General features: G+C 37.3%; 1 protein-coding gene across 1 annotated transcript in view; it reads right to left on the reverse strand.

Moving 5' to 3' along the window:
- The window catches only part of SLC35D1 (solute carrier family 35 member D1), a 52,755-nt gene that overhangs the window by 22,160 nt on the left and 2,779 nt on the right, over positions 1–27,816 (reverse strand). The window contains exons 5-10 of the mRNA XM_027058910.2: positions 26,493–26,564; positions 25,772–25,840; positions 23,495–23,597; positions 19,826–19,918; positions 3,840–3,907; positions 2,643–2,721 (exon numbers count right to left, since the gene is read on the reverse strand). Of these exons, the coding sequence (XP_026914711.1) occupies positions 2,643–2,721; positions 3,840–3,907; positions 19,826–19,918; positions 23,495–23,597; positions 25,772–25,840; positions 26,493–26,564 (484 nt within the window). The remainder of the gene's footprint in view (positions 1–2,642; positions 2,722–3,839; positions 3,908–19,825; positions 19,919–23,494; positions 23,598–25,771; positions 25,841–26,492; positions 26,565–27,816) is intronic.

Raw genomic sequence — 27,816 nt, forward strand, 5'->3', positions numbered from 1 at the left:
CAATTATCTTCAAACCACAGAGGTGAAATAAACTTTCCCAAAGTTCAAGCTATTATTCAATTCTTTCCTCACCTTCTCTCTTTCACATTCACAAGTCACTGCCTCCCTCTCCACTTATTATAGCTGTCGTAAATGATAAATGTCATAAACATTTTTAGAACCTGGGCTCTCCTAGATTGGGCCTATGGAAGCAGAACTACCACAGCATTTTTAAAAGGCCAAAAAGAAACCTCAAAATTAATTGTATAATGGGAGTGCCCTTTGAGAGAACATTCAAAATTATGTCAACCTTTTCTAGGTCTAAGCAAGTTACCTTAGAACAGCTTTTCTTATTATTTGAGGGGAAAAAATAAAAATAAATACCATGTAACAGTAAATAAGGTCAGTAGGCAACTTGAGAAAATGTGTAACAGGATCTCACTTGGAACAGAGACCTAGAGAGAAGGCAGGTTAATTTGCATAAATTGCCCAGGGAGCTACAGATAGGGAAAGGACTTAGAATCCAAACCTTGCTGCTCGAAATCAACCAGGAAAAGACAGCAATGCCCCCAAAGCAGAACTTACTAGCAAGCACAGAAGAATCTATGCTAGTAACTGAAAACTAAGATGGCAAGTTTCAAACTTTAGTCTACCAGAGAATCACCTGGAAACCTTGTTAAAAATGATGATTTCCAGGTTCTACTTTAGAGCCTCTGATTTAGTATATATGAGGTGGGCCCAGGAATTTCCACTTTTAACTAAGTAACCTACATAATCTTCCCACCATGATTAAGAAAAACAAGAAATACTGACAGTCTCTTGGGGCAGTGACTGAGCTAAAAGGGCTGTGACTGGGAGGATGATGAAAGAAACTCCCCTGTGGCCCATGAGGCTCTGAACCCCCAAGGGAAGCAGCGCACTCCGGTCTGAAGACGGAAGACATCCTTCAGCAGTGATACAGGCAGCGAGGACCAACAGCGGTTGTAAACTAATCCAACAGTCCAGTTTTTCCCTCCCTCTAGACTTTGGAAGTAAAACTGATCCCTTGGGGACAGAGTAAATTAATAGGGTTGTGTGGGGAGGAGGAAATATCAAAAGAAAGGTACTGGACTGTATGTTAATAAGAGTGTGATTATATTTGTACTCCATGCTGATAAATAAAAAGAAAATACACTAAGAAATCTTAAGCAAATAGTTTGTTATTAAAAAGAAACACTGACTGGGGCTCCTGGGTGGCTCAGTCGGTTGAGCGTCCAACTTCGGCTCAGGTCATGATCTCACAGCTTGTGAGTTTGAGCCCCTCGTTGGGCTCTGTGCTGACAGCTCAGAGCCTGGAGCCTGCTTCGGATTCTGTGTCTCCCTCTCTCTCTGCTCCTAACCCACTCACATTCTGTCTCTGTCTCTCTCAAAAATAAATAGACATTGAAAATCTTAAAAAAAAAAAAAAGGAAACACTGACTTTCCTACACTGTCCTTTTTGGCTAAAAACTGGTAACAACAACTGGCCTCTCAGGTTCTTGCTGTTCTTATTCTGCATTCACTTTGCTCTTGAACCATTTACTTTACAAAACCAAAACAGAGCTGAGAGCTAACTTGAGGGGCTAAAACTATTTTAGCAGCCTAGGCCTTTGAATGCAGATGAACGGTCTCTGGCTTTCATGGGAATTCACGCAACTAACTAGTTATAGCTTAATTTAGAATTTTAATTACACCTAACACTCCCAATTCCATGATTTGAAGTCACAGACCTTCTGAAATTTTAACCCAAATCTAGTTTCCAAAGTGAGGGCAAGGGGACACCACTCCATGGAGATATAAAGGGAAACATAGCAGAGCAGTGAAAACTTCATTGTGCAATCCCTTCCCTCACTATTGACAAATGGGGAATCAGAAAGGAAGTCCCAAGGGCAAGTATTCTTTTCCCCAAATGATCAAGGGCCTACCTCTCTGTCTTATTCCCCCCCCCACCCAGCTCTGTCTTACACCTTTTTTAGAAAGCAAGCCTACCCCGCTAATTCATTTGGAAATCTGGCATGCTGTGGTCTTGGAGATTAAAGCACTAGAAGCACAAAATCAGATGAAACAGGCCTCAGGCTTCAAGCCACTAACTTCAGCTCAATATTCAAGTCAACTTGGCTCTCCTGGCTGAAGACAAATGAGCCTCCCTCAAATAAAAGGGATCTGGAGGAAATGACATCACTGGAAATGTCAGACACAGCTTTTAAAAGTGGGCCATTTAAGGTCTGGCTCATGCACTGGAAAAATACCTTGATTAATTTCTGGCAGGCACCCTTTCCCTATAACAGCCAGAACTGAGTAAGGCAGAGAACAGAACAGTTTTCATGGGGGTTACAGGGACAAGCCTATCACTACCAAGCTAGTTACCTACCCTGTCTGAAACAAGCCTAATTCCGCTTCCTCTACACTAAGATAACACATTCTTCTTTTCCCATACTCCTCAGAGCCAAGTTGCCTGAAAGTGGAGATTATACCCCCTTGAGTTCTTAAAGATCATTTTAGAAACCATCACCACAATCTGCCAAACCAAGACATTCTGTCAGAAAAAAAAGGATTATAGGGGCTTAAGACCACAGAGAGACTTAGAGTAACAACTTTCAAATAAGACAGGTACCCAAAAGCTAACAGTATTTTTTTCAACTCACCTTAATACAGCCAACTATTGTAGTTGTAAGAGCAGAATTATACTGCGTGCAGAGTACTGTGGCATACATCAAGATAAACCTGGAATGAAGAAGGAAGAGGTGTAAGAGCCAGTTGCTTACTTTATAGCAATCTCTAGCCAACAGAAACAGTGTTGGCCATGCTAGCACATTGTAGTCACTATGAGCTTTCCCCACCTCGCCCCTGCATGTACTGCAGCTTTAGATTTTAAAAATTTCACTAAAAAGAAACACATGTCCATTTGTTGACCAGGTGTTTTCCCCAGCTACCCTCACCAAACCCTTGAAACCACCGTTGCTAATCCTGAATACTCTTTTTATATTATATTCCCACTAAGTCACCTAACCCAGATAGAAAGCTGAGCTCACAGACCACGAGTCAGGTGTGCACCTCCCATGAGACAATATGACCCCTGGACCAGGAGGCAACAGAGATTCTTAAAGATGGAAGAAACCCGAATCAGCACTACCTTAAGAGGGGCTACAGGTTCACTTAACAACTAAGTGGCCCAGCAGCTGGAACGGCCAGATTTACAAGGCTTCCAAGCTGGAGTACCAATGCACCATGTCAATTTTATTTTGAAGCACTTGCTCATCATGTACCTAGCCTGTGCCAGATCTAGTCATAAACACCAACTCAACTGACTGGCCAAGGAAAAAATTCATTAGGGAAATACAAAGGTGCAGAGAAGAGGCACATTAGCAGATACCCTCTTATTTTCCACATACACTCTTCTGAGAGGAAGATAACCTGGTGGAGAGAGTCAGACAGCCCCCAATTCAAAGGCTGCCACTGCCGCCTGCTAACTGTGCAAATTTAGACAATTTACTTGAGTTCTGAGCCTACTTTCTCATAGGTAGGTGGACGGAAACATGTGTTCTGTGGTTAATACAGAAATAAAACAATGCCTTTTGAAATATAATGGTGCTTATCACATACTAGGTTATTTGGTAAGTATTCGTTTCTTGTCTCCATCCTTCTGAGTATGACTCTGGGATCAGTTTAGTAGCCTCTAAGGGCACGTTCCCAAGGGCTGTGAAACCACCTGAATCTGGAAGTTTAATTATCCTATGCTGATACATTCAAGACACAGAACAGTATACTGAGGAGTGAAGCAAAAGGATCCCAGAACAAACTTCTCTAGGAAAACTATCTGCTAACAAGGAACAAAGGCTTACCCCATCACACAAGAGAGAGTGAACTGCAGAAGAAAGAGGGTGTCGGCCCAACCTTCAAAATCCATTGCCTGTAATACACAAGAAAAGTATCAGATTGTAGAGCAAGCCCTCAAAATCAGCTGTCCTATTCTTTAATCAAAATCCCGTGGAAAAAAATCCTATGTTGCTCCCACCACACACACATATACATTTCCCTTCATCACTCAAGGGATAGAGAGTGATGTTTAAGAATTTGACATATATGGAGCTGAACCAAAAAAGCAGTTTCAGAAGGTTTCCTCCTTTCTAAAATATAATGTGAGGAAGGTCTTGTACTTCTCCCTGTTGGTTCAAAGAAATGGACATTTGCTTGAAGGCAGAGGCCGTATCTGAGATCTGGCTAATCTGAGCAGCTCTCCCAGATAGCTAGTATGAAAGACTTTCTCAAACACTGAAACATACTTCTTTCCTACAACATGTGAAAACTCAAATACAGCGTTAGTTACACAAATTTGGCTGAGGTCTATGCAGGGTGAATTACCATTTTAAAACAGCTGATGGTAAAAGCAAGGTTTTGTTGCTGTTTTGTTTTTAAGCTAAAAGCAAAGGAGTGAAGAGAAATGAAACGGTGTAGTGATCACCTCATCTCTCAACCAAGAGGGAAGGTTTCCCTCTAAAGTACATAATGTCTCTTACAATATCAGTTTGTTAAGCAAATACAATAAACATTCCACCTTTCATCTTTCTGCCAACCCAATCAGCTTCAATTCTTGTCACTTCAACATAAATCTCATAGCTCCAAGGCTCCAGCAATACGAGGCTCTTCATTGTTTATAAAATGTAACATGCATTTTCACACTCAGGTGCCTTTGCTTAGAATGTCCTTCTCAACACTCTCCTGACTCCTGTTGACAGATCAAACTAAAATGCAAGCAGCCACTATATGGAGCCTTCCTGATAAGAACTCTCTCCTCTGCCCCAGCAGTACTTCCCTCTAGGACTCTCTTTCTCTCCAAACTGCAAGTCTTTCTACACAGTGTCTATAGCTTCCTGCAGGAGGACCCACATCACATCTACCTAAGCAAATTCCTAACACAGCAAACAGTAGACATTCAATTTGTTCAAGGTTCTTTCTTTGTTGAGGCATAATATGCAAAAAATAAAATCAACCACTTTTAAGTGGTGATCCCCTCCCAAATTTACAACCTCTGATTATAACTTATGGCGACGTCTGATCTATTGTCTGTTACTAGAGTTTTGTTCTTCAACAATTTCCTACAAATGGGATTGCACAGCATGTATTCTTATGTCCGGCTTTTCACTTGGCATAATGCTTTCGAGAATCACTTATGCTGTTGCATCATTTTTGTTACATTTATTTTTATTACTGATTAGTATTCCATCTTATGACTATACCACAATCTGTTTAGTCACCAGTTAATAAATATTTAGGTTGTTTTCATGACTTATTATTAATAAAGCTATAATGGACCTTTGAATACAAATCTCTGTGGACATTTTTATTTTTCTCAGGTAGATATCTAGAAAATGGGTTGGCTGGTTCTTTCAGTAAATGTATCTTTAACTTTCTAAGAAACTGATGAAATAACTATACTATCTTGTACTCCCACCAGCACTCTATGAGAGTTCCTATTGCTTTACCTTCTCATCAGCACTTGGAACTGTATGAGACCACTGTACTATAAGTAAATAGTATCTCACTATAATATTAACTTGCATTTTTCTAATGATTAACGAAGTGGAGCATATTTTTTCTCTCTAATGATTAATGAGGTTGAGCATATTTTTTTTTTAAGTTTTTTAAAAAAGATTTTAAAGTAATCTCTGTACCCAATGGTGGGCTCACACTCATAACCCCAAGATCAAGAGTCACATGCTCTACTGACTGAGCCAGTCAGGTGCCCTGACTGAGCATATTTTAATGTGTTTATTTGCCATCAGTATTGCTTCTCTGGTGAAATGTCTGTCCAAATCTCCCAAATTTATCTATTTGTCTTATTACTGAGTTGTTATTTTTCATATATTCTGAATACAAGTTCTTAATTTTTGATATATATATAAAAATCACACATATATATGATTATCATATATATGACTGTGTATTTTCTAAAAAATTACATATTATATATGATTATTATATATTATATACATGGTTGTGCAAATATATCCTCCCAGTCTGTGGCTTCCCTTTTTATTTCTTTAATGATGCCTTAAAAAACAAAAAAATTTAATTTTGATGTAGTCTAACTTATTTTATCTTTTACAATTCTTGCTTTTTATGACTTTCCTATGAAGCTGAGATTTTCACAGAGATTTTCTCCTATATTTTCTTCAAGTTTTAAGTTTTAACTCTACATTTAAGTCTATACTAGGGCTGCTATAAATAAAGTTCCACCAATTGAGTGACTTGAACAACAGAAACTTTTGTGTCACACTCTGGAGGCTGGAAGTCAAGATCAAGGTGCCAGCAGGGATGGCTCCTTCTGAGGGCTGTGAGAGACAATCTGTTCCAGATTCAAGGCCCAGAGTTTTCCTTTTGGGAAAGTTTTTAACTAAAATTCAATTTCTTAATAGAAATAGAGTTAAATAGCCCCATTAATTAATTAAGCCCCCTTAATTAATTAATTCAAGGCCTAGAGTTTTCCTTTTGGGAAGGTTAACCAAAATTCAGTTTCTTTAAGAGAAATAGAGCTAAATAGCTTCTAATTATTTTAATTAAGTAGAGCTTTTTAATTATTTAGTAGAATAGGGCTATTCATGTTATCTACTTCTTCTTGAGTGAGCTTTGGTAGTTTGTCTTTTTAAAGAATTTGTTCATTTCATCTTAGTTTTTGAGTTTATGGCATAATGTTGTTCCTAATATTCCATTATACCTTTAGTATATGCAAGCTCTGTAATGATATCACTCCTTCATTCCCTATATTGATAATTTGTGCATTCTCACTTTTTGCCCTGATCAACTGGCTATGGTTGAGCAATTTTACTGAACTTTCATTGGCCTCCAGGTTTTAGGTTCACTGATTTTTCTCTATTGCTTTTCTGTTTTCTATTTCACTGATTTCTGCTCTTACCTTCTTTATATTTACTTTGGGTTTAATTTGCTCTTATTTTTTTCTAGTTTCTAAAGGGAAAGGCTTAGGCCACTGATTTTAGACCTTTCTTCTTTTCTAATACATGCATTTAATTCTATGGATTCACCTCTAAGCACCACTTTAGCAGCATCCCATAAGTTTTCCTATGTTATGTCTTAAAAATTTTTAATGTTTATTCATTTTTGAGAGAGACAGACTGTGAGTGGCGGAAGACCAGAGAGAGAAGGAGACACAGAATCTGAAGCAGGTTCCAGGCTCCAAGCTGTCAGCACAGAGCCCAGCTCAGGGCTCGAACTCACAAACCATGAGATCATGCATGACCTGAGTCGAGGTCAGATGCTTAACCAACTGAGCCACCCAGGTGCCCCTACTATGTTGTGTTTTAATTTTCATTCAGTTTGAAATGTTTTATTTTCTTCATGATTTTTTTCTTTGATCCATGTGTTATTTAGAAGTGTTTATTTCCAAACATTTGAAGATTTTTCCATATATCTTTATGTTATTAATTTCTAGTTTAATTCTGTTCTGACCAGGGAACAGACTTTCTATGATTTCAATTATTTAAAGCTATTAATAATCATTTTATGGCTCAGAATATAGTTTAGCTTGGTATATGTTCCATGTGCACTTGAAAAGAATGTATATTCTGTTGTTTTTGAGTTGAATGTTCTGTAAATGTCAATCAGGTCAAATTAGTTGATGGTGTTGTTCAAGTGTTCTATAGCCTTAATGGCTTTCAGTTTAGTTGTTTTATCAATTACTGAAAGAGGAGTGTTAAAATCTCCAACTATAATTGTCAATAATGTACTTATCCTTTCTGTTTTATCAGTTTTTGCTTCAGATATTTTGAGGCTTTCTCATTAAGCACATTCATATGCAGGACAGTTATGTCTACTTGATATATTAACTCTTTCAGCATTATGAAATGTCCCTCTTTATGGTATAGTTTCCTTTTTATTTACTATACTTTGTGTTTACTATACTATAGTTTGTGTTGAGCTTCTTGTATGTGTAGATTTAGTTTTCATCAAATTGGGAAAGACATCTGCCATTAATTCTTCAAAAAGTTTTTCTACCCACCCTCTTCTTCAGGACTACAGTTACACATATTATAGATCTCTTGATATTACCCTGCACGTCACTAGTAATCTGTTCATTTGTTTTCCAGTCCTTTTTTTCTCCATGTGTTTCATCTTGGATAGTTTCTATTGCTATTTCTTTAATTCACTGATCTTTTCTTCTGTACTGCCTAATCTGCTGTTTAATACCTTCTACTTTATTTTTCAATTCAGGTTATTATATTTTTCCTTAAAATTTCATTTGGGTCTTTTTTTATGTACTTCTTTTCTCATCCTTTTTCTCTCCACAATCCTTTACCACCTGTTGTCCAATGTCTGAAAAACATTTTTCATATATGTTTGGTATTCTAGTAGGCTCAGGCAGAAAGGTGAATCCTGTCCCTGTTATGCCATCCTGGCTAGAAGCAAAAGACCAAATTCAATTACTGACTCGAATTATAAACCTATCTCATATGACGCCTCCACTGGGAAGCTTTGCACAAAAACCTGCATTCATATCAGGCTCCTTCTTGTCAAACTGTCAAGAACACTAAGTGCTACTTTTATCACTGACACTGCATGTGTGTGACTAAGTACATGTATGTATGTGACTATTTGTATATTCATGACCATCTATCCAGACACTTTGAATGCCTTCATGGTTTATCTCTGTATCCACAGTGCTTAACAAAGTGATAGCAAATAGATGTTCCATAACTGTAAAATGATGAAGAATAAATGAAAGAAGTCATACATAGTCTCATTCTATGCACTTTCATACCTGTAAACACACCCTCCTCTCTGATGAAAAACCATTAAAACACAATAAAGTACAGGCTGGGAGGACTCAGGAGACCAGCCTCTACCAGCAAGACTATAAATTCCTTGAGAGCAGAAACCATGTCATATGTCACTCCTCCCTAGCCCCAAGCATTTAGAAGTGTTAGGTACAAATAGCTGAGGTGGATTAAACATCCATGATCTCTAGCTTAGTATCATTTTCTACTGGCAGATGAGTTAGACTTTACTTGTTAATACACCCACACATCTAAGCACCTGGGTAGCTCAGTCGGTTAAGTGTCTGACTCTTGATTTTGGCTTAGGTCATGCTCTCATGGTCTGGTCATGACATCGCCCCACATCAGGCTCTGCACTGAGCATGGAGCCTGCTTGAGATTTTCTTTCTCTCTCTTTCTTTTCTTTCTTTCTCTTTCTTTCTCTCTCTCTCTCTCTCTGTCTCCCCTTCTCTGCCCCTCCCCTGCTCATGCTCTCTCTCTCTCAAAAAAAAAAAAAAAATCATGGGAAAAGAAAAACATTTAATACACCCACATACTACTTGTACACGCTACTAGATTTAAAGTTTCAGATTAAATCTATATAATTTTAAATTTTCTTAAAATGGAAAAAGTCATTTTACTGGCCTATAACTCGTTAGTTTTTGCACCGAGTTTAGTTTCTCTTTTTTTGAAGAGAAAGGCATAACCCAGAAAACCAGCAGGTGGGCACGGAAGAAGTATCTTTGGGAGGGTTATTGGTACAGAAGCCATTGTACCTAAAAAAGGCAGCACACCAGGATTCCGAAGCCCAGTATCTTGCACCACCTCACCACTGTTTCATTATGCCAGCATTAGCTTCTGCGAGGGAAGTTAAACTGGGTGCATATTAAGGTTTCTTCCAACTCTAACATGAGTGTTAGATCAGCTTCATAAGGAGAGACTTTACTTCAAACTGAAACACATAAAAGAAATATCAGGTCTGGGGCACCTGGTTGGCTCAGTCAGTTGAGCGTCCAACTCTTGATTTCAGCTCAGGTCAAGATCCCAGGGTTGAGGAACTGAGCCCTGCATCAGGCTCCACAGTCAGCACAGAAGTTCTCTCTCTCTCATTTTCTCTCTCTCTCCCTTTGCCCCTCTTGCCCACTCGTACGTATCCTCTCTCTCTCTGAAAAGAAAAGAAAAAAAAAAAAGAAAAGAAAAGAAAGGAAAAGAAAAGAAGAAAGAAATCTCAGGCCTAAGAACTTTCCTCAACTCTAAATTATCCTCCTTTCCTAGATAAGCTACTCTTTTACTCCAAAGTCACTAAGAGAATAAGCTGGTGTGATGGACCATGAGGATTCTCTGAACCTTAGTTTCTGCACATATAGTAAGAGAAATAACTCTACAAGGCTATCTTGTAGAGTTGTTATCAGAATTAAAGATAATTATGGATACAATGATATGAAGGAGGTCCATCTCATTCAATAAATGTCAGTTTTCATATGTAAACATCATTTCTATTTTTTTTTAATTAAAAAAAAATTTAATGCTTATTTTTGAAGGAGAGAGAGACAGAACATGAGCAGGGGTGGGGCAGAGAGAGCGGGAGATACATGAATCCAAAGCAGGCTCCAGGCTCTGAGCCCGATGCGGGGCTCGAACTCACAGCCTGCGAGATCATGGCCTGAGCCTAAGTCGGATGCTTAACCGACTGAGCCACCCAGGTGCACCTTAATTTTTTTTGTCAGTGACCTAGGAGTGGAAAGAAATCAGTTATTTGGCAAAGGCTTCAAATAAAACTCTCTATATACCTGAGCTCCTTCCCTCCTTTAGCTCTAAACATTTCTTCTGGTTTCATTTTGTATTTTTAAATCTACTAAGTCCCTGTCATGTGCCAGGTCCCACAGTTGGCCTGCGGGTACTGTGCTGAAGACAATTTAGTTCAGGTTTGCTAATAAATGAAGGAACAAATTGTGACAATAAACAAGTACTACCTTATATTTGTGGAGTGCTTTATAGTTTACAAAATGCCTCTGCATACCTCATGTCATTTGATCCCCAAGTAACCCTGTGAGGTAGAAAGGCCAAGCCTTCTTATCCCCAGAAGACGAGGAGTAACTTACTTTAGGTAACATAGCTAATACATGGTAGGCTCGAGTCTATACACTCAAGCCCAAATTTTTCTACACTGAGCATTACATTTTATATGGAAAAATGCCCCAAATACATACTGTACAGTCCCCTCTGGGAACTTAATAACTGTATCTATAGAATATTAAAATAAATCCCATGAACATGATTCAATTTACATAGAATTCAAAAATTGAAAAACAATTCTCACAGGATTGTTTTCCCTCCCTAAATACTAGGCCTGTCTCTGGAGAAAGCCACTCTACAGCAGAAGCAGCCTATTGCATTCCTCTGCTTTGCCACAGGAATGGATCTTTGGCTACAACAGAACAAGCAGCAGCCATTTGAAAGTATAGCTGTAGGATAAATATGACTCAAACACTACCATAGTAGAATGGAGTCTACTCCCTATCATAAAGATAGCATTAAAAAACAATTGAAGCTACTGCTTATTAAGAGCGTATTATACTTTCGGGTCCAGAAATGTTAAGTAACTTTCCCCAAACCATCCAGCTACTAAGTGCCTGTTCTGTTAGTTAAGTACCAAGAAAAACCAAAGGCAAGGTAACATGTTCTGAGTTTTTTCTTCTAGATAGCTTCACATAGTTATCGTTATTGATCACTGAGCCAAAAAGTGGGCATTTAAATTCTAAATCTGCCATTAATTTTCTGTGAGTCCATCATAAAGTCATTTAACCTCTCTAAGCCTCTACCTATATTACAAATATAGACAACAGTCTGCTCCATCTGCCTCTTGTGAGAAATCAATTCAGAGAATGAAATGCAGACACTTTATACAAAATTCACATACTTCCATCACCACTGTTATCTCTCAGTGATAGATTTGCATGCATATTTTTCTTCTCCCTAAGACAGGAAATACAGAAGGCACAGTGAACATATATTTTGTTAATCAAGGATGGGGGGAGGGACATTTAAAACCAAATAAAATGTCTGCCTCCAAAGATAGCTAATAAAGAGCCACTGTGAACAAAATGACCTGCTTGGTCACTGTGTGACACAGAGCTCGATGGGCTCCCTTCCACAAGTCCTGCAATCTTCAAATGGCTGTGATTACAGACTGCACATACAAAGATGCTTAGCTTTCCTTCTGTTTTGAATGAAGTCTCTGGTTCTACAGGTGCTGGTGGTACAATGTAATACCACAAGCCAATACACACCACAGGCATAAAAAGTACGTGGCATAAATCAATGGGCAAATGGGTTATACGGACCTACCATTTCTGAAAATTAGGCATTTGGTTTGGATGAGACTTTCGGTTAAATAAAAATATTTGAAAAAAAAGTTTAATAAAAAAAATGTGTTCTCTAGTTGTTTAGGTTAAGGAAATTAAGAAAGGGAGTATAGGAGTAAGATTAGGCACTAACATCACATAATCAGTAAAACCAAGTCTAGGGATACAATCAGATTTTTTTTGTCTTCTTTCCCAGCTCTAATCAACTGATTCTGGCTGTCTGAACCACTACCTTGGTGAACAGTCAGAGCTATTCCTGGGCTTTAGCAAGGAAGCATCGTCAAGACTACTTGACAATGTCTACAATGAACACAGGATAACATAAGCACCAATTCATCACCCCTAACCTAATAAGAAGCATGTAATAATTTCAGTGTTCACCTGAGTCTTAGATATAACCATTCTCACTCCAAGGAAAATTTGCTAAGCAGAATCACCAACTTTATTTGAAATAAAATCCAAAGCACGAATGACATATTTTCTTACATGTTTTGAAACCTTATAAGCTTTGATACTCGTTTACTATAAGGTCTAAAAATAAACAAATCGCTCAGTTTTAGGCTTCATGGTAAATAAGGAAAAGTTGATGAATGACACCATTGTATTTTGAAACTTCTTTCCCCAAAAATCTACTGAGAAAACAACTGAAACATGTGATCCTAGAAAGTAAACTGTTAGGGAAATGACTAAGGCGGAAGATAACATCAGTAGTGCAAATGATCTCCAAGGTTCCCTCCCTACCTTGGGAAAGCCAGACAAGTTCATGGAGCCAGTGGTCCTGGGTTACCCACCCTATCCTCCGCACTACTGTAACTACTTGCCACCACTTCTGTTCCACCTCCTCCTGGCTCAGACAAGGAATTGGGACCCAGATATCTTCACTACCTTTGCTCACAAGGCTCTACCACCTACATAAAATCTACATATAACTGCAAAACCACACATTCCAGCTTATTAACAGGGTCATTTACTCTTATTTGAAAAAAGGCATATCCTCGAAGGTAACAATGGTTAATGACATTACTTTGTTAGTCAAACAACATATATGGCAAAGAGAAAGATCTAGTCATTCATAACTGAAGAATAACTGATCAACCCACTTGTTTGGTATGAGGATGCCAATGCCCAGAAAGCAGAAAGGACATGTGTATGTGGAAAGAATAATTCAGGGTTTGAGAAATCAGCCTGTATGGTCTAGAGTGACCCAGAAAAGATTAATAACTCTGGACTAAACCAACAGCCTAAAATTCTTCATTATTTAGTCAGCAAAAAGAGACACCTCCACTTTTCCTGTAAAACTCATCTGAGCCATGTAATTTTAACCAGTGGTATAATGAAGACATTATACAATGTACCAGTGCCTACAGTACCAGCCTTGTGAGATCTACAGCAAGGGGTCTGTTCCTCCTTCCCTACATGAGAACACCTAGCAGGGTGTGCTGTCAGAAAGCCAGGCTCCAGCTCCTGTGACTGTGAATCACTGGCTTTGTGCTGCAGACATTCCCTTCTGGAGGCAACAACTAACAAGTTTAAACACAGTCTATCCTAACTGACATTTTGGAAAGCAATTAGTCAACTGATACTTTATCTACCTTTATCTATGTTAACTAGATATCTTTTATTAACAGTGAGCTGGCTTTTGTAAACATCGTTTCTTAAGAAAGAGAATGTTTTAAAATTAGAAGCCATGTTTTAAAAAACCAAATGTTGACTATATTGGTTCCTTGGTTTCTGGTACAGCCAGGACTTTGAGAACCTGAATAAACTTTTTTAAAAAATTACACACACACACACAAACACATTCACACACACGTTTGGTTTCTCAGAAAGCTTCCAAGGATTTGCATTATGTGCTCACTAGGTTACGTTGTTCAATTGGATCCCGCCTTTCAATTTTTATGGTAATTTAGGTTTTTTCTTCCTTGGCCTTCAATTCTTGCTTAACGACTGTGTCAGCCCTATCAACTGCTCTGTAGAACTCCTGCCTCCCTGGGGAGCTGACCTTTCAGAGCCCTCTTACTGGATTCCTGTCCTAACACAGGGAACTTTTCTTTCCTTTGCCTTCTAAAGTTAACAGTGAGATTTTGAAAAAAAAAAAATAATTTGGATCTGATCTTGCTTTAATTTGCATGCTGGGTCAACAGTCTGCAACCCTGAATAATGAGAACAAATTAATTTGTCCCACCACCCCCAGTTATTTTAAACTTTAGGATTCATCATAGGATAGTCATTATTTATAGAAAAACTTTATCCTTTTCTTACTGTTCCTTTTATAAAATGTAATTTAAGATACATTCACATGGCTCTACAATCAAAAAAATATAAAAAGATAAATAGTGAGAAGTCTCCCTCCCATTCCTGTTCTATACTTATTCTGTTCTCACACACACACTCACACACAAATTGGTGGTTACTTTATTAGTCTTATGTACATTCTTCCAGAGTTTCATTACTTAAATAAGTGAATACAACGTATATATACTATTTTCCCTTTTTCTTATTCAAAATGTAGCATACCATATTCAGTTTTATACTGTGTTTTAACAATTTATCTTGTTGGTCTTTTCATAGAATACATACAAAGCTTCCATGCAAAATGGCTCTGGGTCAAGAAAGCCAGGAGTCCAACGGATGAGAGCAAGTTTATAAGCATTGGTATTCAGGAGTCAGGGAGCAGCTGGGCTCATGCCAACCATCAGAACAGCAGCCTAGTCTCACCTTCTGCTCCTCAGAAATTCTGTCTCAGCCCAGGAAAGGGCCCTACCTAGAGAACTAACCAACTCAGTTGATACAACCTACTCAGTTTACACTTCACAAAGCAGGGTAGGGGAGCAGAAGGGCCCTGTCCAAAATCAGACAGTGGTCAAGGACAGAACTGGATGTTGCTTCTGCATTCTGCCCTAAATTCTCTCCATTCTATCCCTTATGTCATAAACTTTTAGGGACTTGTCATATCTGCAGAGTAAATTTCAAATTCTTGTATGTAGCACTTGTCCCAACTTGGAAGGGTGTGACGTGGTGGGGAAAAGCGAGAGTACTAGTAATAGTCAGGAAATCAGGATTCTAGTCCTAGGCCCTCTTTGGGCCCCAGCTTCCTCAACAGTGAAAGAAGAGGCTTGAACTGGATGCTCTCTAAGGTCTCTTCGAAGGCCTCCAATGTCTTTGACTGCCAAAGCCTGAGCATACTGAAGAGGCTGGTCCCTGCAGCTATGCCTGTGCTCATGATGTTTGTTCCACCCGGAATGTACCTTCTGTTTCTCTTCCTCCACATCTTTCAAGACCCACCTTGATTATCCTGGTAGTTATTTACTCAGAAAATGCTTCTTGTAAAGAAGCTATAGGCCCTCCTACTTCCACCTCAGCACGTAGAACCTGCTCTTACCTCCAACTAGAGGACTCCTTCGAAAGTGCCACGCAAACTGGCCTCAGTCCATTCAGTTCAATCCCTGCTCCAATGAAACTGAGAAAGATGCTTTCTCTAACCACCTTATCCCAAGCAGCACTTCCCCAATCACTCTCCTCCTTGTTCTATTTCTCCTTGTAGTTCTTATTATACAATTTATGTTTAGTTGATCTCACCCATTGCATTGCAAGCTCCTTTAAGCAGGGACAGGTCCTTTTTTTTTTTTCTTTTTTTTAATTTAGAACAGCACCTGAGTCAACACTCAGTAAATATTTGTTGAATGAAAGAAATATGATTACTTGTAAAAGATTAAGTAATGATAAGGCCAAGCTTCAGAAACTTCACTTCCAATATTACTCTGAAGGCATTTCTCACATTCAATAGCTTGTTCTGTGAGAAAGCCCTGCATGGAAGTCCCAAACAGGGGTAAACCTATAAGTCAGAGAGGCAGAAATGGCTCTGAGAGATGTAGCCAGACAAACAGTAAGAGATCTTTCTGGAGTCAGACAGATTCTAGTTCTGAACTCTGCCACTGGGGAACCTTAATTATGTTCTTAACCTCTATAAATCAAGTAACAACCTACCTCACAAGTATATAATGAGGATTGAGGAAAATTATTTACATGGAAGCATCCTGTCAGGTACAAGGCATCATACATTATAGGCAAAATCTTCCTAAAGGCCAGAAGTAGCCTCAAATTGTTAATATGGGAACAGCTTTATTTAAAGATAAACTGTTCCAAGGCACCTGGGTGGCTCAGCTGGTTAAGCGTCTGACTTTTGATTTCATCTCAGGTCATGATCTCACACTTAGTGAGTTCAAGCCCTGCATCGGGTTCTGTGCTGATGGCACGGAGCCTTTTTGGGATATTCTCTCTCTCTCTCTCTCTCTGTCCTGCTCTCTCTCTTTCCCTCAAAATAAATAAACTTAGAAAAAAAATAAGCTGGCCCACAAAAAAGTGTCCACTCTTAAAAAAAAAAAACACGCACATAAATGAATGTCTATGTATACTGTGAAGGAAAAGCACAAGTCTAAAGATACATACTGAAAATGAACCCAACTTACTAGAAAACTCTTATCTGAAATCATGCTACATATGCCCTCTGAAATATGAAACCTTTTTGCCAGGACTTCAGATGTACAGCCTACTGACTACTATAAAACTGAATCTTCCAATGCAGCAAATAAAACTGCAACCTCTTACAGAACACTATGGGCCTCCTGGATGCGTCAGGTTGTCTGTGGGTGGCTTCTGGACATTGTTTCTGCGCTGGTGAATAAAACCAAACCCCTCAACCACCTCTCCAAGTTATATCTCTAACAGCAACTCCCAGAACAGGTTAGCTTTATTTGTTGCATTTAGTGGGTAAGAAAACCAAGCCCCATCTCTTCTAAAAAGCCAATCCTGATATTCAATCCACACCAATTTCTTCCTAACCTAAATATTTATGGTATGACTGACAAGCACGCACTTCGGTGCCAGATCTTATTCCATCTCTGTAGCATGCCAGTGTCTTCTTTGTGTAGCAAGGACTAAGACATATTTCTCACATATTCCCAATGAAGATGCTCAGACATACTCATCTGAATTGAACTTAAAATGAAATTGCAGTGACTTGTCTCATAAGCATACAAGTAATTTAGGCATAGAGTCAAACAGAATTCTTACTTCCTAAGTTTCAAATGTAATTCATAACCTACTAAGAGAACACTCACTACTCATGTCACTTATATTTTTACTTTGTTTGTAGGCAAAGCTCCATGAGGCACTTTGTTCCCAACAAGGAGACAGAATTGACCCACTTCCATTTTACATCCCAAGATGCCCCCAAAACACTTCTCCCACAGAACCTAGAACAGTTTATTGCTCTGATGTTGGCGGGTCTACTCCCCAAGACAACTGTATGGTCCTCAAAAGCAAGAAAAACACCTAATTCATCTTTTTTCCTTATCACCTGAGCCTAACACCATGAGACACACAGTAACACTTAACTATTTGAGAATGTTAAATGAAGAACATGTGAAGGAGAGAATGTTAAGAAAAAGAGCAGGAGATTCTAAGACTGCCAGCCAGTGTGTCCATCTACACCCCAGTAAACATATTATAAGAATAATATTGGGGCGCCTTGGTGGTTTATTTGGTTAAACATCCGACTTTGGCTCAGGTCATGATCTCATGGCTTGGGGTCCAAGCCCCACGTTGGGCTCTGTGCTGACAGCTCAGAGCCTGGAGCCTGCTTCGGATTCTGTGTGTGTCTCTCTCTCTTTCTGCCCCTCTCCCACTCACACTCTTTCTCTCTCTCTCAAAAATAAACAAACGTTAAAAAAAAATGTTTCTAAAGAATAATATTAATTAATAGTAAGAGTGAGAACAAACATTTATGTGAAACACAAAACGCTGATAGGGTGTGATTACAGAGCAATAAAATTCAGCTTCCATTAGTTTATCACCCTAACTTGAAAGTATTCAGGTGAACTCTGTCATTCTTAAAAAAACATTTCTTCCAAAATAAACCTTTCTTGACCTTTGCCTGGCACTTTTGTTGGAAATAACAAAAAGATTACTCAAATTCTACTCCTTTGCATAAAAAAGAAAAAAACAGTAAGATGAAATTCTAAATTTCATTCTAATATAGTTAGCAAAGCAACTTTTTCACTATGAGTAAACATTCTCAATCATATAGAAACATTGCAAGTTGACTGTTACTGAACTTTCAAATATGCATGAATTATGTTACGACCTGGCCAATAACTTCTATTTAAATGATCATCACTCTGGAATGAATAAATATCTCCTTTGGTCAATTTTTTCAAGTAACTACAAGCTACTAGTCAAAGTCTCAAATTAATGAGAATTCCATTTTGCCAAGTCTATAGAATACCTAACCACATTAATTCTTCCAACTTTCTCATGTACAGACTGACCTCAAGATTTGGATCCATCTGTGCTGTCATGCCTGGTTACTTTACCTTACATTCTTGCCCCAAAGCTAAAGTGTAAGAGGTATTTCTGTCAAAGTCTCCTAGAGGGAGAGAGAATACTGCGGAAAGACCATGGCCTTTGGAGTTCAGGCCTGGGTTTAAACCCTAACTCTATCCACCAACAGTGTAACATTGGGCAAGTTACTTAGTCTCTCTGAGCCCTTATTTCCACATTGGTACAACAGAGATAATTCAAACTTTCTAGAACTGTTCTGGGGACTGCATTGTATTACATATGTAAAGTAACTAACACATAATAGGGACTCAATAAATGTTAGTTTCCCTTCCCACTTTTTCCATAGCCACAAAATACTTCTTCAGCACTCTTTATTAGTCAGATCACCAGCTCCATTTCCTACTTTGGAGTCATTTTTAGGCCTGCTAGCAGCCAGGTCACAGTTCATTAAAACATTTATACATGTTCAAGATGATCTATGCTGTTTTTTTAAAAGCATTCTTGATGAATAAAACAAAGGGCCTTTATAAGCTTTATAAGGTCTTCTACCTTTGACTGAAGAACAATTTTTTAATAGTCTAACTACTTTCAAAACCTTTTCTTTATTTTGGCTCCCACTGATTTGTGAGACTTGTCACCGTCATTAGAGTAAATAACCAATACATTTATTCTGAAGAAACTACTAGCCAGGGGAATCATTAAAAGAAATCTTGTTATAGAAATCTTGGCAAAATTCTAGGTTTCCATTTAGTCTGCAAAATTTTGTAAATTCTAACAAAATGGTATCAATTTTTTTCCTATGAATAGGGGTTTGTTTTAAAGAAATATTCTTGTGTGGATTTATTTTGCTACTCTACTATGGGTAGCTGTTACCACATAATGCTAAATATCTCCTAAGGAAAAAACCCAGCGTGGGATTTAAACCAGCATGACAATTGTACAACAAAACAGAGAGCTTCTTAGAAATGCCAAATATTTTGTTTAGATTTGAAGAATTCTACTAGTTTAGGATTTTTTGTTTCTCAAGGATAGTCTGCCTCTATTCTTATTTTGTAGTTTAGTAGAAATGTGAAAATTCCCTTCCTCTATCCTTCTGACACGTAAGAAGGACACTAGTTGGCATTCACTATTTTTATGTTAACAGTCAAAGCTATTTTGAGCCATTTTAGTACCATCCAATACTCATGCCAAGAAAAAAGGTTAGCATGACATTAGGAGGCTAAAAAATAAACTCTGTTTTTGGTCATTCAATAAGCACATTACTTTTTAACAACCCCACAGTGTATCTTGTGGCCACAAATAATAATAAAATTCAAGAACATAAGCCATTAAATCATAATTAGAAATTCCTACCTTTTGTGCATCTCCTGTAAAATATGCAATGGCCAGAGTAGGCAGAATCATGAACAGTGCATTGTAATAGAGCAGACCATATTTTCCCAGCTCCTAGAATAGTAAATAATTAGGTGTTTCATTTGGTTCTAGAAGACAGATATACAAAACTCTATATAGAATTCCACTACCATCACACACACACACACCCTCCCCCACAATATAGACAGCAAATCAGCCAAGTCATTAAGTTTTGCAAACGTTAATAACCTAAGCTTTCAAAAGCAAGAAAAAAAGAAAAAAAACCAAACCTACAAGATTTTTAATTTATTTGAAATAAATCCTTTGAGTGCTTAAAACCAGGGAAATAAAAATAACTTCAACTGGCTACCACAAAACAGCAAGCAGGGGAAAGTTTATTTTGAATATACACACCACTCTCTATATAAACACAGTCCTGAAGCCCTTCCCTTTCCAGAACTGAATCAAAAGTCATCAAGTCAGTCTTGAGCTTTTAGAACCACAGCAAAATGCCATTTAAGAGAGACAGGGGGGCAGATACCGACACACATACTCACACCTAGACCAACACAGACAGACATAACTTGACAGTGAAGTATTTCTGAAAATGGATGTGTGAAATACAATGAAGATTAAGATTATTCTATCTACAACTCCCAAAAGTATGATTTGCTGTGCCCTCAGCTACTGGGCCAATACACCTTCAAACACAGGGAGCCTATGAGAACTCTGGGTCCACTTTTCATTCACACACTTCTAAGACATTCAGCTGGAAGCAGTCACCTGAAGAAGCAGGCCAGAGTTTGGGGCGGGGGGAGGAGGGTAAAGGCAAGATGGAGATGAAGTAGTGAGGATGGAGGCATGATATCTGCCTAACTTCTGTAATGAAAGATCACTGAACAATGTAAAAAGTCAAACTACCTTCTCAAAAGGAGCTTTGGAAAACTGGAAACAAATACTCAACAACAGAAAACCAGTTGATTAGATACAACCAAACAATATTATGCGACCACTAAAAATGTTAAATAATACTGACTGATAAGTAAACATGTTCATGAAACTGCACTAAGTGAAAAACAGACTAGAAAACATTATATATTATTGCTCTTTTATTTAAAATTTTACACAGTTAAACATGTACATACACATGCAAATGCTACTCTTATCCTCCAAAACTGCGCTTCTCACTTGATGGTAGAATTAGGGGTGAGATTTATCTTTTCTTCCTCTTGCTTATCTACATTTTCTACTACTTCTATTATACTTTCTACTATTTCTAATATGTATTATTTGTGATTTCTTTAAAGTTAGAAATGTTTTAAACTCAATAGTTGCATTCAGGTCTGAAATGCAGCACTAAATCTTAATGTCACGTGACTCATGCTCAAAGGACCATGATTTAAGCATTCCTGAAATTACAGGTAATAAAACCTCTGATTTATTAACAGCATCTCAGTGTGGCCATACTGCCTCTCAGATAAACCATATAACTGATTTCTATGGCCACCAAAAGCATCAATGAAAAGATGTGCCTCATTTCTAAGGCGGAAAAAAAAATAAAGCCATAGAACAAACAACCTTTAACAACAGATACCCAGTCAGCCAGAGACATGAGTGTGACCTGGTAAGTAAGGATGCCACACACACACACACACACCCTATCCAGATAACGGACAAATAGCAAATTCTTTTTAATTGTCTTGAATATCTTCTTCCCTGCCTTCTTAAACATTGACTAAAATTCAATTGAGGGCATCATCATAAACATGCATTACTGTATTGGGTCCTTATATGATGTTGTGATTTCCTTAATGCTGTTTAATCACCCTGTTTTTGAGTACTTCTATCTTTTATAGTTTTCCTGTTTCTTTCTTTTGTTGTTAGCTGACCTTTTATACCACTGCCTCTCTGCCTCTAACTAGAATTCCATCTTCTAGTATGTTGCTCCCAATCCATGAGGTACGAAAAGCAGATCAATATGCTTAAAAGTTCTAATACAAATGAGTCCTAAGTCATTTTTAAGGGAGGAAATGAAGGACTCTCACGGGAATGAAATAGCAGAAACTCTCTTTGCTTTTGTCCAGGTTCTAGAATATACTCTAGATTGTGCTGTCCAATACAGCAGTTACTAGCCATATGCAGCTATTTCAATTTAATTATATTTAAACTACTAATTCAGTTTCTCAGTTGTACCTCAACAGCCACATGTGGCTGGTAGCTACAGTTAATGGACAGTAGAGATAGAGAATATTTCTATCAACACAGAAAATTCTATTGGTCAGTACGGTTTTAGACAGCTGAGGCTGATGGACAAATGGAATGTTATTACTGGTACATGTTTTCCAAAGCAGCAAATGGGCTGAGAAAAAAACAGAGTAAAACTAAATCTCTAACTTTTCCCTTTTCTTTATTTCAAAAAGATAAAAATTATTTAATAGTAGTAGCTTCCACTAAAATACAATCATCATACAAAGTCATCAAGACAAATAAATGAAGAATAAGACATAAAAGGTATACTTAAGAAAAAATTGTTGGAAACAATTCACATTGTCCCTATTCTTCAAAGACCTTCAAAATAAACAATCTCTGAGAATAATGAAAACTACTAGGACATTCATTCCATGGCTCTTTCTGAAGAAGGCAAAGCCCCCTGCCAAGACAATACAAACTGACACTAATACTACTACTGACTACGTAGGGCATTTGTACTTACAATCTGAACTCCAAAAAATGGTCTGAAGGAGTTTCAGAAATATTGTACATATAATAGGGCAGACTAAAAACTAAGCAGATAAGGTCATCTGACTTAGAAGAGAAAACATGGGTAGGGAAATACAAGATTTAAATATGAGATAAAAAATGTACCACTGTTTAGAAAAAACTATGGTGACAGTATCTCATGTGGGTCCTTAGAGGGGATACATCATGATAAAAAGGGCAATTCCTTCAATAACAACCCTATGATGTTATACAGCTGAGTTCCACATAGCTTCTTCTTACAATAATGTGAACTTATACCATAATGTAGTAAAAGCAATGTGACTCAAATTCTCTGCTTTATGGCTTGACCTAAAAATAAAATTTAGTATATATATATTCAAAGTGTATAACAGACCAACAAAAAATATCTTTAAAGCATGCTGCAAGTTAAAAGAGCTGGGTATGTAACATTCATGTGTATGAGATCTAGGCCAAGGAATCCAGCATTGCTCTTGAGAGAGAATGATATACTAATGCTCCCTAAATGCTTTCCCATTATTTGTGGGACAAATATGCAAAGTCCATTCTTGTTCTGCAGCTCCTTTCAACACTCACTCCTCAAATCTGCTTAAGGTCTTCCAGATATTTCCTTCTTGTCCAGTTCACAGCCATGAACATTTATGACACTTTTCTCCAATGAACACCCTTAATTATTTCCCTCTCCCAAAGTCAATATTCACCCAATCCTTTCCAGAAAAGGAATAAGAATAAAATCTAATTGCTAATTAATAACTGAAAAATAAAGTTTTTTATGTGAGCAGCAACACACAGATATTTTACCTTCAGAGATCTCTAGGTCTTTCCCCTCTCTCCTAAGTATTTCTTTATTTTCTGCTTTTTTCCTGACAAATTGACATTACCACTCCTAACAACAGTAAACATCTCTTAAAGATGTAGATTGCTACCTACTTTTGAATCTAATTTCTGTTTTACATATGCGCCATTTGCTGCTGTCAGGACATCATTTATCAGAATGAAAACATATCCTTCCAGGTCAAATGCCAAGTCAGAGCTGTAAAACACAAGCAACACTTTAATAACTTACATTTAAAGAACATGCATGTAATTTTTAGTAGGTCTGAAGTACAATATATGGAAGAACATATTCTTATCTAGGTAAGTGAACATTAGGCATTTTACCAGCTATTAGTATTTCTTGATTCCTGGTTATAGTTTGCAATTTCATACTCAATAGGGAAGTCTTCAGAAATGAGACATACTAACACCTAAACATAATCATTAGTAATTGATCAATCATATCAGTTAATAGCACACTGCTCTGAAATCAAAGTCAGAGAAGACCAAGTAACCAAATTCACCATTATGGTACATCTGAAGCAGGAAGAAGGCACTGGAACTCAATTTCAAAGACAAGGAAACCAAAAAGATGAAGCTGTTAACATGTCACTTTTCCAAGGATTCATTCACACAAAAGGCAGGCTGTACAAGTGGTTGGGTCACTGGGTGGAATATCTGAGGTATAGATTATAGCTAGTTCTGAGATCAAGCTACAACAGTGTCTAAGCACATAGTAGGAACTCAAATACTTAAATGACTGCTTTAAAAGCCTACCAGGTATAACTAGCAGGATTAGGGAAATTAAAATTTTCTATTATTTAGTTGACCACCAGGCATAAGATAAGAACTTAGTAAACTGAACAGAATAATGAAAATCTAAGAAGAGTATGTCTTCATTAAATGTTAGCACCCTAGCTAAAATAGCGGCCCCACATTCCACATTCTGTGATTGTGCAAAACTAGTATATATTTATAGCTAACTAGTACATGGAATGAGACTTCTAAGGAGCTCTATGCCACTGCTATTTTAGGCAGAACTAGCCCATGTACAGTCCCTTTTCCAAACAGCCTGACAGCCTTTTAAATTCAGACTCCCTTCCACCCAATCTGTTTCCCAAGTAAAAGGTTCTGATTAGATAAGGCTGGTCCAAATCTGCAGGCCAGGGTTGGCCCTGAGGAACTCCTGTTGTTTGACTCTGTTTGGGGCCCCACCAGCTTCAAGGAAATGCTTCAAAGACTAGCAGGGCATCTCTAAAAAGAAAGGTTAAAGGCTCATATACAATTTTTCTTCAAGGAGGCAATATCACCTAAAGGGAAAAATAGTTAGCTATATAATAAAATTCTAGTAACTATTCTATCTTAAAAGAAAAAAAAAAAGGAATGCAATTTCACTTGGAAATTTAGGGTAGAATAGAATCTGACTTTAATATTTCCTCCTGCCTATACCACAGGGATGATGAAGGTAAATGAGCTAATCCAAGAAGCGCACTGAATTCCCAGATGGAAAATGTATGCTGGGCAGAATTTGTGTCATTAGCAACCCCAAGTATGTATGCCTTGGGCTAAGTAAAATGTAGAAGGCCTCTAGCTATAACTTTAATTTTCTGAGTCTTTGGGCATACGTTTTCACCCTACATTTTAAATATTAATTAGTTAATTAATAAATTAATTTATTTTTGAGAAAGAGAGAGAGCATATGTGCACACAGGGTAGGAGCAGAGAACTATGAGATCATGACCTGAAATGACTGAGTGACCCAGGTGCTGCTCTTCCTGCATTTTAAAACTTAAACTTAAGAACAATGGAAAAAGCTTCAGTAATTTAACAGAATGTCTAAGTTACGGCATTTGTGATATATCTTAAGTGAGGACAAATAAAGAAATTCTATTCTTTATTATTCCACAAGGCAAATAATTCATTATCATCTGCCTTTTCTAAGACACTATTTTCTTTAGCACTATGCAAAGTAAACGAATACCACATGATTTATAAAAGCACACAGGCTCTGGAGTCAGGCACAATTTCAAATTCCGGCTCTGCCATTTACTAGCTGTGTAACCTTGACCAAGTTACTGAACTCAGGTTTCAGTTTCTTCAACTAAAAATAGGAAAATTATACCCATAGCTTTCAGAGTTGTTGTAAAGAATGCATAAATAATATGTGTAAAATGCCAAACATGGCATATGGTATGTGCTCAATAAGTAGAAGAATCAGATTTTGCCAGCCTTGACCTTAATACAGCCAAAAAGATTGAACTCTCTGAAGAGTCTTTTGGATGTTTTCAAAGACATGATTCTTACTTAGCCTATAAAAAAGTCTCTTTACTGGTAATTGATTATTATTAATAATTATTGATAATTTCCAATATGTTCTTAATACATTCTTACCTGGCAGCTACAAAGGCTCCAATAATCATTGCAAATACGGTCATCTTAATACCCCAAGAAAAAGACTTCCTACAAAATAAAACAATTAAAAAACACATACATGTGCCTTTAGTTATTCACAAAGACTCAATCTGCAACACAGGCAAAAAAATACATATATGTATGTGTGTGTGTGTGTGTGTGTGTGTGTGTGTGTGTGTTTTCTTTAAAAAAAGCTATAAACAATCATATTTTAAATGCTTCCAAGAAATTGGATATTTCAAAGAACCCCTTTACATGAAGCAAAAAGTTATACAAAAAAGTGTATTCATATTTTGATTCTTATATTTACCATTATTGAGTTTGCATTTTTGTAAATCAGAATTTCTTTAAGTAGAAAAAGGTCACACGCACTTGTGGTAAAAGTAGCCAAGACATGAACACTATTTAAAACCTATACTGATGTTTCTGACCCAGCTTCACCCAGTGGCAACAGTAAGTATAGGAATTCTTAGAAGTATATCTCATGTTCAGACAGATTCCAACTACTACAATTCATAATCTTCCCAACTACTGCTCCCATAAACTATCAATTCCTATAGCAAAGGAAGAAAGTTGCTTAAACTTCTCAAAAGATAAAGTTGAAACAAGACAAATAATTTTACTATTTCACATATGCTGGGCCCCTTTTCAAGATACTTAACAGTTTGTTAAAGACTACATATATTAGAAATTAGCTCACTTGAGTAAAACTCCTTCAGCAAACATTGTAAACAGGATGGAGAACCTTCTCAGAACTGTAAACATTGGCAAGCTGCAAAAAAAAAAAAAAAAAAAAAAAAAAAAAGGAAAAAAATATGATTAGGTAAAATAAAGTTTAACAATTTACTTTTTTAACTAAGACTCCCCAAATATCTTAAAATAATGTTAATCTCTTCCTTCCATTATGCTGGTTAATTCCATTCCACATTGATTAATCTGTGATTAAACCTTTATTTCTTTCTAGGATTCTTATTTGAAAGCTGAAAGAATTGCTTTTATAAAACTACTAGAAGTGAGAAATACCAAGCTAACTATAAAAAATGGTAGAGATCATGTATCTATTATCAAAGACTAATAATAGCCACTTTATCTCACTCTATTTTTATACAAATACCCTTAAAAGTAACCATGTTAGTCTTCCTTTTTTACTAGACTGACCTTACTTCCCACCCACTCCACTCCCCCTGAACACGTTCAACCCTCCAAAAAGCATCTGTGATCATCTACCCACATGAAACATTCCTTGATTGTCCTTTTGTGGAAATACTTTGGTCTTCCTCTAAATTACCACAGCATTTTGCTTGCACTAGTCAAACACATATCCTCTTGTGATATAATTATTTCTGAATATATTTCATCTCACTCCAAAGTGCCTTATACTTAGCTGGCAATAAAAAATAGGCTGAGGATGGATAGATGGATGACAATGGATGAAGAAGAGCAAATTCTATAGAAGCAGCACTTTGTAGCATGTCTGCATTTCTTTCCAAGTGGATAATGAGATGGAAAAGGATGCCCCACCCATGAGAAATCTAACTTCCATGAACCCTCTCCCAGAGATACCATCATGGTTATTCTGTCAAGTTTCTTGGGTCTGGAGAAAGAAGAAATGAAAAACGCTTTGTCTCTCATCCTCAGAGATCTCCCCATTGTTTTACAATCATCTACTATGCCAAAGGTTTACCTTAAGTGGAAGTAGTGAAACCACGGATTTCTGTTAAACGGCTTCCCTATGTGTATAATTTTAGTATCACATACACCCAATACATACTATACTCCTCAAGTGGAGAAGCCAAGAATTGGGAGGTTAGAGGATAATTAAACAGTTTTGTTGTAGAGCAGCGAACTACTGCTTTTTTCTAGAAGTGAATACGCTGCTTCTACAGTGATATGGCCATGGGTACAATATTTGTATCAGAGTTCCATCTGATGTTATTTTAACTACTTCATGTTAAAAGAAACACTACAAAAGTTCTCATACCACCCTCTGATTTTGCTTGCAGAATTTGCTTAAAATATGACAT

Source organism: Acinonyx jubatus, chromosome C1, assembly GCF_027475565.1.
Source record: "Acinonyx jubatus isolate Ajub_Pintada_27869175 chromosome C1, VMU_Ajub_asm_v1.0, whole genome shotgun sequence".
Classification (NCBI taxonomy): domain Eukaryota; kingdom Metazoa; phylum Chordata; class Mammalia; order Carnivora; family Felidae; genus Acinonyx; species Acinonyx jubatus.